General features: G+C 32.5%; 4 protein-coding genes across 6 annotated transcripts; all 4 read left to right on the top strand.

Moving 5' to 3' along the window:
• The first annotated feature begins 54 nt into the window (after nt 1-54).
• LOC123193223 (phragmoplastin interacting protein 1) lies at nt 55-2918 on the top strand. Its single transcript, XM_044606068.1, has 4 exons — nt 55-688; nt 1307-1478; nt 2040-2086; nt 2179-2918. The coding sequence occupies exons 1-4, from the start codon at nt 147-149 to the stop codon at nt 2786-2788; spliced, it is 1371 nt and encodes a 456-aa protein (XP_044462003.1). The 5' UTR covers nt 55-146; the 3' UTR covers nt 2789-2918.
• A 542-nt stretch (nt 2919-3460) lies between these two features.
• On the top strand, nt 3461-7604 carry LOC123193225 (protein ALP1-like). The gene is made up of 2 exons (XM_044606071.1): nt 3461-3874; nt 6370-7604. The coding sequence occupies exons 1-2, from the start codon at nt 3733-3735 to the stop codon at nt 7413-7415; spliced, it is 1188 nt and encodes a 395-aa protein (XP_044462006.1). The 5' UTR covers nt 3461-3732; the 3' UTR covers nt 7416-7604.
• Nucleotides 7605-8228: 624 nt separating this feature from the next.
• LOC123192557 lies at nt 8229-10093 on the top strand. 3 transcript variants are annotated; one of them, XR_006496897.1, is made up of 3 exons: nt 8229-8429; nt 8512-9460; nt 9714-10093. XR_006496897.1 is itself a non-coding variant. In XM_044605141.1 (2 exons), exons 1-2 carry the CDS (start codon nt 8343-8345, stop codon nt 8599-8601), a joined length of 177 nt encoding a protein of 58 aa, XP_044461076.1. In that variant the 5' UTR covers nt 8234-8342; the 3' UTR covers nt 8602-8824. The 3 variants fall into 3 exon arrangements, 1 of the variants encoding a protein (XP_044461076.1); XR_006496898.1 differs by having other exon boundaries at nt 8512-9579; XM_044605141.1 differs by lacking the exon at nt 9714-10093 and having other exon boundaries at nt 8234-8429; nt 8512-8824.
• Nucleotides 10094-14942: 4849 nt separating this feature from the next.
• LOC123193471 (zinc finger protein ZAT12-like) lies at nt 14943-15735 on the top strand. Its single transcript, XM_044606484.1, has one exon. The coding sequence runs from the start codon at nt 15015-15017 to the stop codon at nt 15546-15548; it is 534 nt and encodes a 177-aa protein (XP_044462419.1). The 5' UTR covers nt 14943-15014; the 3' UTR covers nt 15549-15735.
• The last annotated feature ends 2892 nt before the right edge of the window (nt 15736-18627 follow it).

Here is an 18627-nt window from a genome sequence, read left to right as displayed (position 1 = left end):
ATAAAGCAAATCCCAGTACAAAAATATCATGTTGAAATATGGGTATTTTTGTCCTTCCACAAATTTTATTAATTGTGACTATTTCCCTCAGACTTTGCTAGGGTTTATCGTATGTTCTGTCTTTCGAAGGAGAAGCCATAAGGAACATGGTGTTGTCTAATAAGAAACTTAAGCAGAAGCTGAGGGCTGCAATAGCAGAAAATCTAACATCGTCACCCACAATACCCAGTTCCAATGGGGGCAACATTGAATCTTCGGGACCCGACACGGACCCGAGTTCAAAGCCGCAGTCACTGAAACAGCTTTTGGACTCGGTTTCCGTGAAACCCAGATTGTCAAAAAGAGAGAAGAAACGCAGAAGAACCCTCGATTCTTTTCCCAGTTCAGAGAGTGTCAATGACGAAAATGACAAGAGAGCTGATGAAGAGAGAAATAGAGTTGAAGAAGAGAACAAGGAAGATAGTGTTGATAGAAAGAAGAAAAAGAAGAGGAAGAGGAATGATGAAGAAAGGAAGAAACTAGATGATGGTGAAGAAGAGAGTGGTCTTGTGAAGGAAACTAAGAAGTTTAAGAAGAACAAGAAGAAGAAAAAGCAGAAGAAGATGAAAGCAAAGGCGAAGAATGAGGAAGAGAACAAAGGTTGTGATGGACTTGTGGGAAATGAAGAGCCAAATAAGGAAAACGATGGGTAATGTATAGTTTTCCCAGCTGAGATTTATGATTAAATATAGCTGCTTTTACAGTTTTCATTGATGATTTGATTGATTGTTTGGAGCTATAGTTCTTTTCTAATTTGCTGAATGCAGCAGAAAAGATATAATACAGTATAATTCAGTCGTCTGATAGAGGCCATTGTGTTCTATAGAGATTTCTTAGTATAATACATATGAAAACGGCAGAAAGAAAGCAAAATAGTAACATATGGTGTAAGAGGAATTTTACTGGACGCAGCCTGATCTGTATATTGGTTGTGAATATATTGCTGTCTTTTTTAATATTTCGGTCAAAAGGTTTGGCATTTAAAATGTTCAAAGGATGAGATATCTAAGCAATAAGTTGTGTTTTGCTTTGTAGTGCCGACATTAGTTCTTAAGTAATGAAGAAATTGGGTTTATTTTTATTTTTTATTTGTCTCTTTTTCACATTAACATTGAGAAAGAGCCTCATGTTTATTTTTTGTCTGATCATTTTTTAAGTTTTGTGCCTAAGTTGACTTGGCCAGTGGCTTTAGGAGGATTTTCAGTTAATAGAAGAGTGTAGCAAAATGTTTCCTACACTCAATTTGATTCATTGTATTGCTATGCAGTCAAGTGAACAGTAATGTTGCCACAAAAGTTTATGTCGGAGGTATTCCCTATAATGCAAGTGAGCATGATATTAGAACATACTTTGAAGGTTGTGGCTCAATAACAGAAATTGATTACATGACGTTTCCTGATACCGGGAAGTTTAGAGGAATTGCCATTATTAGTTTCAGGGTAAGTTTCTTTGTGTATTGCTTTCTGCAATTAAATTATGCTTGCCTGTGACTGTTTGAAAAAATTGAGAGTAATTTTAAATTTGCTAAAAATTTAATTGCTCTGTTGTTCTTTCGATATTGATATTTTTTGGTCTTTCATCAATATTTGTGGCACATTTGTTGCTAGTAGTTAAAATAAGTGCTTTTCCAGTGTACAAACTTCTGAGAGCACTGACATTGTATGTTATCTGCTATTGTATTGTGCCATAAGTTAGTCTTGTAGTACTTTACCTATATATCCTCCTTATCTTGCTTCAGTTTGTCATTAATACTATGACATGTAAATGCCTTAAGTCAAAATTTCACATGGCGGGTGGATGATCATGATCATTTCTTACTCTTCAAGGAGAAATGTTGAAATTTTGCAAAGGCAATGAAGTTCAATTTAATCCAAACTTTGGAACTGCTATCTTTAAAATAGGTTTAAAAGGTTACAATTTTTTTTATAACTGAAAAGTAATCCTTTGATTAATTTTCATTTCTTGGCTCTTTTTAACTTTTTAAATTATTCCCTCTGCAGACTGAAGGTGCTGCAAAACGAGCCTTGGCTCTTGATGGATCTGAGATGTGAGTGATATGTAAAATATGTTTTCTTCAATTAGCAAAATCATTGTTCTTTCCCAGATCTCATCATGTTTATGGAATTCCCAATGTCTCAGGGATGGGCTCTTTCTGAAAATCCAGCCCTACAAGATGACAAGAGTCACTATAGCCAATAAAGCACTTGATTTTGTCCCAAAAATTGTGGAAGGCTATAATAGGATTTATGTTGGGAATTTATCATGGGATATTACCGAGGATGATCTGAGAAAATTTCTCTCTGATTGCAAAATATCATCCATACGTTTTGGGATGGACAAAGAAACAGGGGAATTCCGAGGCTACGCCCATGTAGATTTTGCTGATAGTATGTCTTTGTCAATGGCACTAAAGTTGGATCAGCAGATTGTCTGTGGAAGGCCTGCCAAGATAAGTTATGCAGTTCCGCCAAAGAAAGGTGTAAACACCCAATCCAGGACTGCCCCAGCAAGTAATGTGGCAACTACTAATATTACTGATAACACTGCAAGTAATGTGGTGACTAGTAATATTACTGATAACAATACTGCCAGTAATGTGGCAACTAGCAATGGTACTGATAATTCTGGAGTGGTTACAGTTAGTGGTAAGATCAGGAGACGAACATGCTATGAGTGTGGAGAAAAAGGTCATCTTTCTTCAGCCTGCCCCAAGAAAACTGCTGATACTACAAACTCCAGTACAAGTTGAACGTTTTCTAGATATCACAAATGTCATTCTTTCAAATTTAGACAGACAGAAGTGTTGTATCTTTCATGGTTATTATATGAACTTCAGTTTTATAGTTTGAAAGCAAGCTCCTTTATCCTGTTTTGTTGAAGTTTAAGGTAAATTCATGGAGTTGGCCAGGGAAAACTTATTCCCAAGTAACTTTTGATTGCGTAATGTCTTCCATTTCAATAACAGGACGAGGTATTCTGGTTTTGAAGAAACTGCAGTACACCAGGATGATATTTGTTGCCCTCTGTACTTGATGAAACTCTTCAGTACTTGCAAGCTAGCATAAAATATAAATAAATAAATAAAAATCTGAATTACAGCAGGTTAGAAATGGTTTTGAAGAAAAGGTGAAAAATAAAAATGGTTACTAATATTAATAACAAGAATACAGAAAAGAGATAAGACTCTTCTATCATTTGCTTATAAAGAAAAATATGCACTCACACTTTATGCCTTGAATATTTTTAAAACAATTAAAAACTTTTCTTATTTTACCAAAACTTGACCAAATGTTAGTACTTAACATGGGCAGTATTGCCTGTCCTCGACAAATTTGGTATCATCTAAACCAAAAGGATATTCATATAATAATAATAATGAAGAAAATATATGATGGAACAGCATGTCCATAAGACTACAAAACGATTTATGAATTTGTTTGTTCTCACTTCTTTGCGCTACATTGTCTTCGGCTTTAATAAAAAATCGTCTCACGTTGTTCTCTTTAAAGCCTGCCTTTCTTTTCTTTCTCCAATCCATCTTTCCATAAGCTCTCTCTTCTTTTCTTTAGTTACTGCATGTTTTCAGACCCAATACAAAACCACTATAATATATAACACCAACACTCTTGCTTCAATACCAAACCGTATTCATCGTTTTATTACTGAAGAATTCTTTGATTTTGTTTGTCTTTTATGGGACCCATTAGAGGATTGAAGAAGAGAAAGAAAGTTGAGAAGAAAGTTGACCAAAATGCCTTCGTTTCTGCTGCTTCTTCTTTGTTGTCCCAACCACAGCCCTTGGATTGGTGGGATGACTTCTCCAAGAGAATTTCTGGTATTAAACATTTTACTTTTCACTATTTCTTTATATTCTGCATTCTTTTCTTCTCTGCTTCGTTATATTGCTGATTGATTTTAATGTGTTGAAGTTCATTTTGTGTGTATGGTATGCATTTGATTGTTTCTCGTTGGGTACGCTGGTTATAATATATATTTGGTGAAATTTTATGACATGGGTCGGATTCAGTTTGCTGTAATTTGTTTGATCTTCTTATGAACTTCATCATTGTAATAATATTCTGTATGAATTCACAGTAGGTTAAACGCTTTCACTTCTTTGGCTGATTGTGCATTGCTATTTCTTGATGTTTGTTTATTTACATGTCTTTATGAGGGCTCTGAATATTGCATACTTGCTTTGCGTTTAGTGTTATTCAGCTTCTGTTGATACTTCACATACGCAGAGTAGTTTTAGTAGCTATTACTGGTATGGTGTCTTTGTGATTGTTTTCTGGATTTAAGGGGATGTTCGAATATTGATGAAATATATAGTTTCCACAAAGATTATGGGCTTGTATATTTTTTATTTATTGGATTGTTGATGATTGAACCTAGGATCTGTCCTAGAACACATTACTGTAAACTTCAGCACCTCTGCTAGAGCTCTGCTTGTGTCACTTAAAAAGTTTGGGATAAAATTGTATAATGCCTTAACTGTATGGCATTCTGTTACATCTAGGTTATGCATTACACATTGAATTACTGTATTTTGAAAGACTAAATCATGTTCACTGTTATACAGTTCTATTTCCACTCGCATATATTGTGATCTGATTTGAAAGATTTTTCACATCCTGGGTTGCTACTCTGTGGTTGCCTGATGATCAATCAGTCTTTTTTTTTTTCCCCCCTATTCTACACTGTGTAGAGATCACTTGCAATCTGTGTCTATTGAAAAGTTGAGATCTAAATTGAACTATTAATTTTTACCATGAGCAATAGTCTTTTTGGTTTAACATATGTTTTGTTTCTTGAAAATTACTTAGCAAGTTCAGATGTAGTTCCTTGTTTTCCTTTTGCCTTTTCCTTAGCTTGGTTAGATTTCAGCTGAAACACTATCCAAACCACACCTGTGTATAACTGAAATTCTTTAGCTTCGAAGTGCTTTTAGAACAATAGAAGATGAAGATTCACTTAGTTGAAAGAGGCAAATAAGCTGTAATCATCAAGGATTGACTTTAGTAACGCAAGGGTTCCCATGTTGCTTCTCAAATGAAAGGAAAAATAAAAGTGATCAAGTTCTTGATTGGTGTATGTTGTTGTCCAACTTGACTTACAGAGTCTGAGTCGTTAAGATTAGTTGGTTTAATATTCTTTAGCATAGTAATTATAAAGTAGAGATGGCATGCTGGTCCAAGATGCCCTTAATATCCATGTGACCTCTGCATCTTATACCATGAAGCTTACTCATGCAAGTGAAGAACTTGGTCAAGACAAAAAGTATGTACTCATATGAAAAGAAATAACATTTTTACGTAATTTCTAGCAAACCCTCCAAAAACACCTAATGCTGGCTTCATGTGCTGAGTACCCAAGGATCATAAGCAGCCCATTAATCAGGGTCCTGAAATAGTGTGCAAGATTTTGTTTTTGTTTTACTGATAGTTTCCATTATATTTCACTTAAGTATTTGCTTCGGGACTTGCAGTCCTTTTCAAGTACCTTTTTATTATTCACAATTTTTTGTAAAATATGTGCCAGTCTGTAACAGAAATCCCCAGTGTAGCAGGCAACTACATTTATTTCCAGTGAATGAATCATTGTATTGTTTATGGTCCGCATGGCAGTATAACATTGACAGTGTTAACCTGGACAAATGCAAGCTTTTCAATGGCCAGTTTGAGATTGGGATGTCTTAAGTGCTGATAATATTATGTTCTTGTACCAAGAAAATCCATACTGTAGGATCAGTTATGTGGAGGTGAAATGCTTGCCTATAAAGTAATACTACATGTATAAACGAATTATACAAATTTATATGTACAAATTGAGGAGCATTTGAGTGGATGATTTCGAAGTAAGAGAAAAAATAAACAATCACATTACCCAATCATAAATTGCCACCTCAGTTTTTACAAATAAACTAATAAAATTTGTTTGTATGCATAGTTTTATTTTATGTTAAAATAGTTGTTTTACAGTGGTTTAAGTGAATGCTTCTAATAAACATATGGGTGCACTAATTGACAGTCAGGAAGGAACTTCCATTTCCACATGGATAAGTAAAAATCATAGTCTGCTATTTTCAGATAGATAGTAATTCCCCTTTTTGTTGAAATAATTCAGGTTAGGTTTTACTATCTCGTGTTGATTTTGGCTGTCTCAATGTAGGCTGAACAATCTACCTCTTGTACTTTAATTTCATGATAGTTGAATTCAAGTGTTCTTACAAAATAATGATAGTTTGATGTTCCATTTTTATACTTGAAAATTGACATGAATGTCAAAGTTCACATCCAAGAGTGATTATGTTGTATTTTCCACCTTTAGGCCCTCTATCTGAATCAAAAAATTTGAAGAAATTTGAATCTGTATTCAAAATCTCAAGAAAGACATTCGACTACATATGCTCACTTGTGAAGGAAGATATGACACCCAGGCTATCGAGCTTTGCCTTTTCAAATGGTGAGACTCTTTCTCTAAATGATACGGTAGCCATTGCCCTTAGGAGGCTAAGCTCTGGTGAATCATTATCAAGCATTGGCGATTCATTTGGGTTGAATCAATCAACTGTTTCCCAAATAACCTGGCGATTTGTTGAATCAATGGAGGAAAGGGGGCTCCATCATCTCCAGTGGCCCTCAACTGAAGCAGAAATGGATGGGGTAAAGTCCAAGTTTCAGAAAATCCGTGGCCTTCACAATTGCTGTGGTGCAATAGATATTACACACATTGTCATGAATATACCAGCGGTGGACCCTGCCAATAATGTTTGGTTTGATCGTGAGAAGAACTACAGCATGATTCTGCAGGCAATTGTGGACCCTGAGATGAGATTCCGAGACATCATTGCTGGCTGGCCAGGAAGTTTAAGTGATTCTCTTGTGCTCCGAAGTTCTGGCTTCTTCAAACTCGCTGAAGAAGGAAAGAGACTAAATGGAAAGAAATTACAACTACCAGATGGAACAGAATTAAGGGAATATATAATAGGGGACACAGGTTTTCCCCTATTGCCATGGCTTATTACTCCTTATCATGGAAAAGGCCTCTCAGAACTTCAACTGGCATTCAATAAACGACATTCTGCAACACGAATGGTGGCACAGATGGCATTGGCCAGGCTGAAGGAGGTGTGGAGGATAATTCATGGAGTAATGTGGATGCCTGATAAGAACAGGTTGCCAAGGATTATTCTTGTTTGCTGCTTGCTGCACAATATTATCATAGATATGGAGGATGAGGTCCTAGATGAGATGCCATTATCATATCATCACGACTCAGGTTATCGGCAACAGAATTGTGAATCTGTTGACAAAACTGCCTCGATTGTGAGAGAGAAATTTTCACTCTACTTACCTGGAAAATTACCCCCTTGAGATGAGCCGCCTTCATTAAAATAACCTTGCTGATGATGCACACTACCATCAGTTGCTTTGGAAGGTTTTCACTGGTCAAGCCATTTTGTTTTTACAGAGAACTGTAGCAAATTCATGTAACATGAATGCTATTATTAGATGTCCTCTTTTAGTTGAATTTGGAAATTATGATATTTGAAAGTTAGTGCATCCATGTGAACACACATCAAACAAGAATAAATCATTTTCCAGAGAAACTGAGAGACTCTTTAAGTATGAAGTTCAGAAGATGCACTCTCTAAAGTCTCAGTATATATCCAATTTACAGAAATCAGTTATACACTAGTCAAGTATATTGGTGAATGGTGTTCAATCATTTGAAGGATATGTAAAAATTAAATTGAACAAATTGATTTAAGAAATTAGAAAATAACCCTCTGTATTTGAGTGAAATTTTGTATATAGTACCAATTATAAAAGATAAAATTATTTTTTTAACATGTGATTTCATTTCAATTTCTAAGAATCATTCTATATTGAATGATTTTTCACATAAATTCATTTATTTTTTAAAATGTGAATCAAAATAGGAAATATTATCTTTATTACATTGGAAATTGATTTCAATGAACCATGGATAAAGTTTATATTCATAAAAAGCCTTGCAACAAACTTCAAATATGACAATGAGCCATGTTGGGTTATGGCTCTATTAATGGTGGGCTTTGTGGAAATCTGTGACTTCACACTGTCCTGCAGGCCCCCGGCATTGTCCTTGGGCCAGGCTCGCCCGAGCCGGCACCTCTGATATGCCTAACTCTCTCAATATGAGCTTCTTATTGAAGGTGACATGGCATTAACTTGTACAGAACCGGAGGACAACCAAAAGCCCTTGCAGAGCATAAAAAAACCCCAAAAGAACTGCAAAAAATTTCGGATAGGGTTTAAATGGGAAATTTTGATGCCAGACAGCTTCTTAAAGACAAGAAGTTTTGGTTCGCTTCTTTTCTGATTGGCTGGGCTGCTGCCCTCCAGGTAACCCTTTTCTTCGTATCAAGAAATCCCTATTAGAAACTTTTCAAAATTTGATTTTTAATCTTTCTAGTCTGTTTTTCAGGGGCATATGATGTGGTTACAGAAACAAGATTCGTTCCAGAAAAAGTTCGGTACAGTCAGTCAAGGCAATGATATTGATGAACAAGCATGACCCTGACAAAGAATGTTAGCTGGAAGAATCAGTTTTTGTATCTATAGAAACAGAGAAATGGAAATTGTTAAAATTTTCAATTTTTACTTGGTGGTTTTGCTTGTACTTTTTATCATAAATAATAATAACACTGGTTGTACTTTGTATTTTGAGGTTTGATTAGATTTACTGAAATGTGACGACATTCTAATAATAAATTGCTAGTTTTGAGACTTCTGAAATACATTGTTGCTTGAATATATTTGTTTTAGTTTATTGAAGTTTGTCAACTGTCATTTTAATAATCTTTGTTAGTTATCTTGCCAAATTGTTTAAATTGTTAGGCTAAGAGGTGTCAATATTCTATTCTAGAGTTCATTTTCAAGTTAATTGAAGCTCCTTAGGTGTTATGTTAATTATTTTTTTGTTAGTTTTTATGCCAAATTGGTCAAATGTTTAGGCTAAGAGATCTTTGATTTTTGTTTACATGGAAAAAAATTTTCTGCATGTTTTTCATTTTTCATGGCATTAGAATTTGTTATTTGTAAATTGCAATCTATACTTTGCAGAGTAATCAATGTTTCTTAAAGCAAAATTTGCAAATCTGAAACACATTAACAACTACTTGACTCAGAAAGAGTAGGATAAGGTTTCAGTTACATTGACATTGAATAACCTCATTCCAGAATACAATTTTGTTTGAACATTTTGTTGATTGTGCATGTGTTTAATGCCTTACCCTGACTGAATGCTACAATCAAATACACAGCTTTAATTTGTTTGAGAAGGGGGGCTGTTTATAATTAAGAGTTTGGTTGATTTCAGGTCATTCTTTATTGGTTGATAATGTTGAAATGCTGGAGAAGTCCAGATGTGTATGGTAAATCAAGATTTTAGTTGATGTTGTTCGTGCATTAATGTGACTGTGAAGATTAAAAGATGAAGCCCGTACTTTAATACTTTTGGCTGCATCTCCTCTAGCTTTCATCCTTTTGTTAGGTTTACGTCTTTCGTTGTGTAATTCGTATTGAAATACTTTTGGCTGCATCTCCTTTGGCCCTCATCCTTTCATTAGGTTTGCATCTATGTAATTATTATTATTTGAACCAAAAGTTGTTGATTGTTTTCTGCAGTTGCAATGAACCAAAATGTTAGAAAGCATGAGTTTGACTCCTGAAACTGACATTCAACTGGATTGGCACTCACTCTTTAATGGGATATGAATCTATTGTGGGCTGGGTTGAAGGCTGCATTGAGAAGGAGCTACAAGCTACTACGTGTTGGGATTCTAGGCTCAGTTTTATTATCAGACGACCTATTGAAGAAGTAGCAAATGGCAATAGGGGGACCTTAAAGGTGGAATTCTCACTACCAAAATATCTTCACAGTGGTGTTTATTTAGGTTGACTGAAGCAAAAATTTTATAGTTGTGGCTTAGTGTTTGATTTCGTGATGAACTGCATATCTAATATGACAGTATGATCTAATTCTAATTCTTTCAAATTTCTCATCATCTCTCTTATTTTGTAATGAATTATGAGTTTAGGCTGAATAGTTTTTGCTTGTTAAAAAGTCCAATTCTAGAAATCTTTGATTCCTTTGTAGCAAATAATTGCAGGGCGGCCCCCTGCAAAGTCTGCAGACTTTTTGAGTGTGAAGGGTTTGTTGGTATAGATGTAATAATCAATAATATACAGCAAACCAAAAAAAAAAAAAAACTCATGGAACATCAAGAATAATAAAATGACTACAATTATAATAAGAATACCAAATGCCTCCGCTAATATTTGACTGTGATGTTTTGAAAACAACATCAATAGAATAGACAATTTATCATTTTTTTAACTTTTAATTTGTTAGTTAAGCACCATGAATCTGGAGAAACTGCAGCTGGAGTCTGCTCTGTTGATTGTGAAAAGTCTTATATTTTTACTTTTACTGCTTCTGGAATGTCAAATGTGTACTGGACCTGTTAACTTAATACCCACCTCAGTGCGTATATAAATAAGCAGTCGGTGAAAAAGTTTGAAATTTGAAGAATCCTATGGATTTCCCGTGGCTTGCAATGCCATGGGGCCATGGCCTCCAGAAAAAGAAAGAACCCCACTACCCGTTTATATGCTAATGTATTTTTCGATGAATGAGGGGCTTCTAGGATGCCAATTTGCTATTGATTGAGATAGTAGAGCCCTTTTTTTCAATGATAATGACTATTGACTAGTGAGTATCGAAATATACAAGAAATTTCCGAGGTTTCTAAGATAAGCGTCATTGCATTGTGTGAAATCTCAAAAAATGACTCTCTGGTAGACGTGGACCCAACTTTTAGCGGCAGTTACTGGGAAAGTTGATTGCCCCGTAGGAACCCACTTCTTAATGGAGTCTGATACAAGCTACTCTCAGGAAAAATTTGCCAGGTCTGATGTTAAAACTTGAACATGCATTTTACAAAATACAAAGAAAGTTCTTTCTGCTTCTGGGTAGGTGAACTGCCAGCCATACGAAGCAGAAAACATGGAAATATAACATGGTTTTATACCTTTGTCTTTGACTTGAAAAATATACAAAACCTATTTCATATATTTGAAAGAATCAGGATCATCCCCTAAACTGAATTCACCTAACTTTTAACATAAAATTGTCTCAAGTTTAGTATAAATGCAGTATTAATTTATTTGTGTTCAAAGTGAAGACTCCTGATAACCAGCACAGTGTGAAACCGGTAAGGGGCCACACCAGAAGTCCCGGCAATACTCAAGTTGAATATATTACTGACTGTAGAGCCTTTTCTTTGACTACTCAAATCATGCCTCAATCAAGTCATTTGATTTTATGTATTTCTAAATTATAATAAAGTAAAGTCAGACATTTTTATTTATTAAATGCTACACACATTACATTAATTGAATTGTATAAGCCATTCAAAGAACCTGCAGAATTTTATGCTTAAGATAAGCTCTGGATAACTCCTCCTCTTGGCCAACCAACTCAAACGTCACTTACCCTTTATCTTTCTTCTTCCAAAACTAGTTTTCTTAAGAGAAAATTATAAAAGTTTGACTCTTTAGCTTATTTGTTTACAGTAATGATATCTACACGTGTACCACACATTTCTATAATAAACCATATTTTCCTGACGCCATTTTTTCTCAATATTCACACTCTGGATATTAATTAATTTACTTAATTATTAAACTTAAAATAATTGGATACAGAGAAATGCCTGCCATATATGCTTCTAATTTTTTTATATTTATCAGGTTTTCAAACTCCCTCGTTCATGCTGACATTGATAGTGAGATTTTTTTCAACAGTAAAATTATATGTATATATTTTTAAATATATATTTAGATATATAAATGATTTATTATTATATGATTATATATATTTTAAATTCCTATTTTAGAAATTTAAGTAGCTTCAGATAAGTTTTCCATTCATGGCTCGAAAAGCAAGCCAAGAGTTTTCGAGTCGAATTTTTTAATTTTTGTATACGTCAAGGTAACTTTGGCTTAATTAGCTTCGCTTGGGTTGTATGCCTTGTTACCAAGTTTCCCTTCTCCTTCTTCAAGCTCTCTCATGCATGCATGGACCACGGCAATTGCAGTCAATGTTACCCAACTTTTGAACCAAGGGAAAGGGTGGGAGAGATGGGTCAAATTTCACCAAATTACACCCAAGTTCATTACGGTTTTTCCTCTGCATTAGTTAATAATATAATATATACATAAACAAATTATACAAATATATCTGTATATAGTAACATTTAATTAGATAATTTTAAAGTAAAAGAAAAAATAAATAATTACATCACCTGATCATAAATTATCACCTTAGTTTGTATATATAAATTTATACGATTTAGTTGTATATATAATTTTATTTCATTAATAAATACATTAACTGGTATTATTGTTAGCATAATTTTCTCAACAAATTATGGGGGATTTTCTCAATAAATATAAATATGGTATATATTTTTTATTCTTATATAAATATCTTTTTGCACAATCTCTATTATAACAAATAAAATATAAAAAAAAAAATTCTATCTCTACCAATTACAGATAATAAATAATCCCTCGTTGCAAAAATTCCATGAGGGTTTCACCGTAAAATTTAATAGAATAAATGTGAAATATATTAGTCAAATATAACAAAATAGAGATCATAAGAGGTAAATTGTTATTTTATATTTATTTATACATAAAAATATGTTATTATTTATATATAAAAATTATTTACATAACTTTATTGAAACTATAATTTATGAGTAAATTTAAAAAAAAAATGGTGAAAAGTGTGTGATAATTTATGTGTGCCAAACAGACTTGCCGTAGAAGAAGGAAATTACTAAATCATAAAAGTAACGGCTTGAATGACTCAAAAATTGGGCGAGCTGACGAAGAACTTACATGACGTGACAACATTCAAATTGATAACGTTTACATGCTAAAGACGAGATAGTTTGATTAGGAATTTTATCTTATGGTCACCAACAAAGTCAATAACAATTGATTATCTTTTGCCTATTAACGTCATCTCAATTTAGCTTAGTTGTAGCAGTTATATTTTAATTAACCTACTGAATTCACCGATCCGTAAATTTTTCCAACACATTCATGCATGCAAAATTTTTGATGTTGACTGTAAAATTATTTGTCACCCTTGAGTTTTACTGCAAAATTTTGATACCCAAATAGAGATTAGAGATCCTATTTGAAAGTCCATTCACGAACTGAAATTCATCTCAATCGATAAAGCTCTATTTACCGATGACATCCAATAATTTGTGACCTATAAAAGATAATTTCGAATTTAAAAGTTTAATAAATTTTGAAAGTTACATTGAGATAGTCAAAAACATGATCTTTACAAATACATACATTTATCATAATTGTAGGTTTACTTTTCAAAAATTCAAACAAATTGATGAAAATACCTTAATTCGTCCTTATGTTATGTGGAGTTTGAACAAAGATGAATAGATAGTCTGGTAAATGGAGAGAAATTGTGAAGATAAAGTGTTGGTAGATTAAAGTTTTGTTTAGATTTAAAAGTAGTGTTATTTGTAAAAATAATTTCAAAATGAAAATGATTATTTATCCAGAGAAAATAAAAATGTTTGATTTCAATATTAAAATGGTATCATTTAATGCAGACTAAAATAAATAAGGCTTTTTGGGAAAGAAATTAATTAGGTCATGTTTGCATTATTATAATCAACAATTATTCCTTAATCTGTCATCTATTATTAAACCAACGTCACCAAAATTGATTATACTTCATAATTAATAACACTAATCAAAATTGAATTGGGAAAATATTTCTATATTTCAAGTTCATAGAATTCGGCCGAACCTAGTCAAATCGTGATTAGTTTGTCTTCATGGATATGTTTGATCATCCGTTGATTCATCATCTTTTTATTTGTCATTAGTCAAAAATTGTCAACAACAGATAAAGAGAATGAGTTAAAAAGGGTTTTAATCAGTTCCAATTATTTGAGAAGCAAAAGAAGAAATTGTAAACCTTAGAAAAGAAAAAATATATTTTTTTTAACTTTTAGATTAAAAAAATTATTAGTTTTCTAATTTTTTTAGTTTGATAGAAAAAAATATAAAATTTTTATTTATTTTTAATATTGTTAATTAAATGATAATTTTATCTATAAAATCAATAGGTTTTATTAATTTTAATAATTAATAGATATATATTTAATTTTTTAAAAATTAATTCATAAGAATTTGACAGAAATGTAAATCTTATAAGGGAATAAGTAAGTCTTTTGTCTAGGAATAAATTATGGTGTCTCATTTGACACATCATGCCATCATAAAATTGTCACGCATTAGCAAGACTTAAACCTAACCCGGATTGTAAGTCACGTTAACGTTTCCCTGCACATTAAACACTCAATTCAATCAAAATTAAAATTAATTTAGATTCATTGACACGTGAAAACTAAAGTCTTCTAATATTATCTAAAAATATAACGTGCATACTACCAAGAATAAATATTTCTTATAAATTCTATTTTGTACGGCTACTACTGTACTTGACTCACATTGTGTCCTCGTTCACATGAACCCTAATATATATTTTTTAATCCCCATTTTAACCTTTGCCAAATCAATTAGGGAATTTCTAGAAAATTAGACTTCCTACGTGCATGTGACTTGGTCATGCTGACGTGTTATTTACACGTTTTCTTACTCAGGGCTCGTTAAGTAATATTTTTTAATTAATTTATTTCCCAAAACCTCCATTTTCTAAACAAGGGCAGAAACGTCATTCTGAACAGTCAACTAAAAAAGTCAATGCCGACTCTCCTCAAAACTGAAACCGACCTATAAGTACAAGGGAACCCTGCATGCTTATGAACCGATTAATTTCACTTGAATTCCACGCAAAAAACGCAGACGTTTCACACCATGAAGAGAACTTTTGGAGAAGCAGAGCTCGATAGCTTAACCATGGCCAACTGCTTGATGTTACTTTCACACGGACGGGATCTGGAAGCCATGGTTAACACCATGCCTTCAACGACAAGCCGCGTCTTCGAGTGCAAGACCTGCAACCGGCAGTTCCCTTCGTTTCAAGCGCTGGGGGGCCACCGAGCTAGCCACAAGAAGCCACGGTTGATGGAGGGAAACCTCGAGAGCCGGTCGCCGATTAAACCCAAAACTCACGAATGCTCCATCTGCGGCCTGGAGTTCGCCATCGGCCAAGCTTTGGGCGGTCACATGAGGAGACACAGAACCGAAGGGTTGAATAACGACAACCTTCAGCCTGCTTTGAGTTTCAGCGGTGAAGTTTCTGATGGTCATGGGGATGTGAAAATCTTGAAGAAAGCAAACAGCAGAAGGGTTTTGTGTTTGGATTTGAACTTAACTCCATTAGAGAATGATTTGGAGTTGTTTAAACTTGGTAGTAAATCAGCTCCCACTGTCGATTGCTTCTTGTAAATTGTTCATTATCCTTATTACGATACAGGATTTTTTTTTCTTTCCACTTCTTTTATTTTTGTTTTACTCCTTTTAGGGTTACCTTTGGTGTTGATATATATGTATATGTTCATTAATTGGTAATATTTTTACAGAAATATTAATAGAAAACATGATGATATTTATGAAATTATTTAGCTTCAATTAATTTGGTTTCTATATTTGATTTATTGTCTCACGATGATGTGAAAAGGAAGAGTTTTGAGAAGTGGGGAACATCTTCCTCTTGAAGAACAAAAATTAGAACCCAATTAATCAATATTTTCCAAATTAAATACCCAGAAAATTAATAAATATTTTTTTTAATGAATGATCTGTGTGAAACCATAAATAATAGTCATTTCTTTGCAATGTTCTTATAATTTAATACGAAGGAACCTTTTAGTTATGGGAAATGCATGCCATTGTCAATATGAATGACTTAGCAAGGAACTTAAATAATCAATGTTCAGTAATGACTTTTCATGACTAGTATTTTAGTCAAATTATGTTACAAATGGGGGATATGCATGTATTAGTTGAAATTAAGTATAAAACTATGTACAGTTTGAATAAATTAGGCCATTGGATTTATAAATGGTATAAATTTGTTTATTGAAATATATATATAAATAAGTAAATTAATGCAATGGCGTATTGGAGATAAGTAACTATCATTAAGAATTAATCGTATTATGTTTATTAGGGAAAATGTTTATGTCATTCAATACATCACAAACTCTTTTCCCTTGACTTTTATTAGAAAATGCCAACCTTGAATTTACACAAGGTTAAAGAAGTTGTGAGCCCATGGACCAGAAGTAAGAAAGGCCCAAATAATGGTCCCCAAATGCTTTATATCGGAGTCTAGAATTAACATCTACAAAAAAAAAAAAAAATAAATAATAAATACATAAATAAAAAATATCCTGGGCCACAATCTACAAAATTATGAGTGGCACGAAGCTGTGCTCTTAAGATAGGTCATGTCAGGTAGGGATTGCAATGGAGAGATGAGAGGAGGATCTCAATTTCGATCTCCGCCTGCCTTGTTATAAGAATGACAAGAATTTCTTAACTTCTCCCTGGAGGAAAATTTTCTTTTTCATCTCCACAGAAAAAAATCTCTTTCCCATATTATCTAAATACAACATAAATATATTAAATAATAAAATTAAGTAAAATTTAAATAAATTTATTATTTCAAATATTACAAATATTATATATTAATCATTTTAATATGTATAACGAAAATTTAAATAAAACTTAAAAAGATAAATAATTTAAAACTATGTAAATATATTAGTATTTTAAGTAAAAAATATTAATATAAAATAATAGAAAAGGGGACGAAGGCGGAGTGGGAAGGGGATACATATATTTTCATTCCCGATTATAAAGATTTTTTTTGTTAGAGTCTCCTTTCTCATTTTTATTAAAAAATCTTATCCCTATTAAAATCAGAAAAGATCGGGATTCCTAAACTTAGGTCAAAATTATCATTTCCAATGTGGGTTGTATTTGAGCCTACAAGGAAAATGTAATTATTAAACATGATTGCAAATTGGATATGTTTTAATGTAATTATAAATTATATAAATATTAAATATTTTTCTGAAATTATAAGTGAAAATAATAATTATGATATTCTTGTACGGTGAAAAGCACATAAATAAACTTATTATTCGTTTTTTTGTCATAGCACACAATTTATTAACGCCTTCAAAGTCTAGCTATTTTAACATCACAAGCTTCTAATACAAGTAAATGCATTTTGGAGGATAGAAAATCAAATTTACACTCAAATATTATTAAAAGTATGATTTGGGTGAAAGATTGGGCAATGATAGATTTTAAACTACAAAATTGTATTGTTAAATATATATTTAAAATTTCAAGAATTTAGATATAAGAGAAATAAAAAATGTATGATATTTATAAATTTTAATACAAGTATCACACACGAGTTTATTTTATATACAATTTTTTTTATTTTATTAGCCAAAAAATCCACACAGGCACACCTTACGGGTTTTAGTCATAGTTTTGTAATAAATCTGTCTTTTGGTGAATACTGACATTGTATTGCTCGTTGTATGATAAGTTACACTAATCTAAACCTAAACTAACCTGTCACAATGTATGATGTAACTAAGGTTTTGGTGGGCATATTAATTAAACAATTAAACTTAGAATCTCAACACTAGTAGCATAAATTGCAATGTTTCTCTTACCATCGGTAACATAATCTACATTTATGGAAATTTTTTTAAAGGAATAGAACCCAACGTAATTACAATTTATGTTCCAAATATACCCTGTTTATTTTTATGAAATTTGAAAACTATCTTGATTTAGTCTTTGTTAGTTTTTGATTCAAATTAAAGTAGAAAAAAAAAATTTAATAAAAATCGTTAGGGTATTACAAATTTATTTCTTTTCTAATTTTATATTAGGTAATATCGACCAGATTAAAATATCACTTCTACCCTTGTAACTGAATTCAAAAAGGTAACAAGTAATATAAAGACAAAATTTGAATATTTGTCCATTGAAATTGATTCATTTGTGCCGCAACATCTGATGTTTCATTATTATATTACCACAATGTTCCTCACAAACTTACCACCATACATGAAGACTGATTATTTTTGGTAATTTGTTTACAAAATTTTAAGTCATTTGTTGTCACTCTCAAGAAGTTGCCAATTAAGGACTGATTCAGCAGGGCTGATTTTTTCAGGAGAATCATCGGCTTAATTGTCTGCGGGTCTAATTTACAATAATAACCTTCATGATAAAACATTTTCACAATTTATGGTCATATTTTAAAAATGTCTTGTAGAATAGTACTTTACACTTGTAAACCTATAATATTCATCCACGTGGATTCCTTACCATAGATAGATCATTACCAAACTTGACTTCACTGAATTCCCGTACAAAAATCTTTGAAATCCAGTAAACACTTTAAACGGTCACGATTCCCTCTTTATCACAATTGAACGATCACGATGACCCTGCGAATAAATAGTTTTCATAGAATAAGCTGCACAGTATC

Source organism: Mangifera indica, chromosome 12 (genome assembly GCF_011075055.1).
Source record: "Mangifera indica cultivar Alphonso chromosome 12, CATAS_Mindica_2.1, whole genome shotgun sequence".
NCBI classification, from domain to species: domain Eukaryota; kingdom Viridiplantae; phylum Streptophyta; class Magnoliopsida; order Sapindales; family Anacardiaceae; genus Mangifera; species Mangifera indica.
The sequence above is the reverse complement of the archived record's forward strand: the minus strand, read 5'-3'. Positions and strand labels throughout refer to the sequence as shown.

Coding starts and splice junctions, on each gene's coding strand:
- LOC123193225 (XM_044606071.1), top strand. CDS start 3,733: ATGGGACCCATTAGAGGATTGAAGAAGAGAAAGAAAGTTGAGAAGAAA. Junction 3,875..6,369: donor CTTCTCCAAGAGAATTTCTG/GTATTAAACATT, acceptor TTCCACCTTTAG/GCCCTCTATCTGAATCAAAA.
- LOC123193223 (XM_044606068.1), top strand. CDS start 147: ATGGTGTTGTCTAATAAGAAACTTAAGCAGAAGCTGAGGGCTGCAATA. Junction 689..1,306: donor CCAAATAAGGAAAACGATGG/GTAATGTATAGT, acceptor ATTGCTATGCAG/TCAAGTGAACAGTAATGTTG. Junction 2,087..2,178: donor GCTCTTGATGGATCTGAGAT/GTGAGTGATATG, acceptor CCAATGTCTCAG/GGATGGGCTCTTTCTGAAAA.
- LOC123193471 (XM_044606484.1), top strand. CDS start 15,015: ATGAAGAGAACTTTTGGAGAAGCAGAGCTCGATAGCTTAACCATGGCC.
- LOC123192557 (XM_044605141.1), top strand. CDS start 8,343: ATGGGAAATTTTGATGCCAGACAGCTTCTTAAAGACAAGAAGTTTTGG. Junction 8,430..8,511: donor GCTGGGCTGCTGCCCTCCAG/GTAACCCTTTTC, acceptor TCTGTTTTTCAG/GGGCATATGATGTGGTTACA.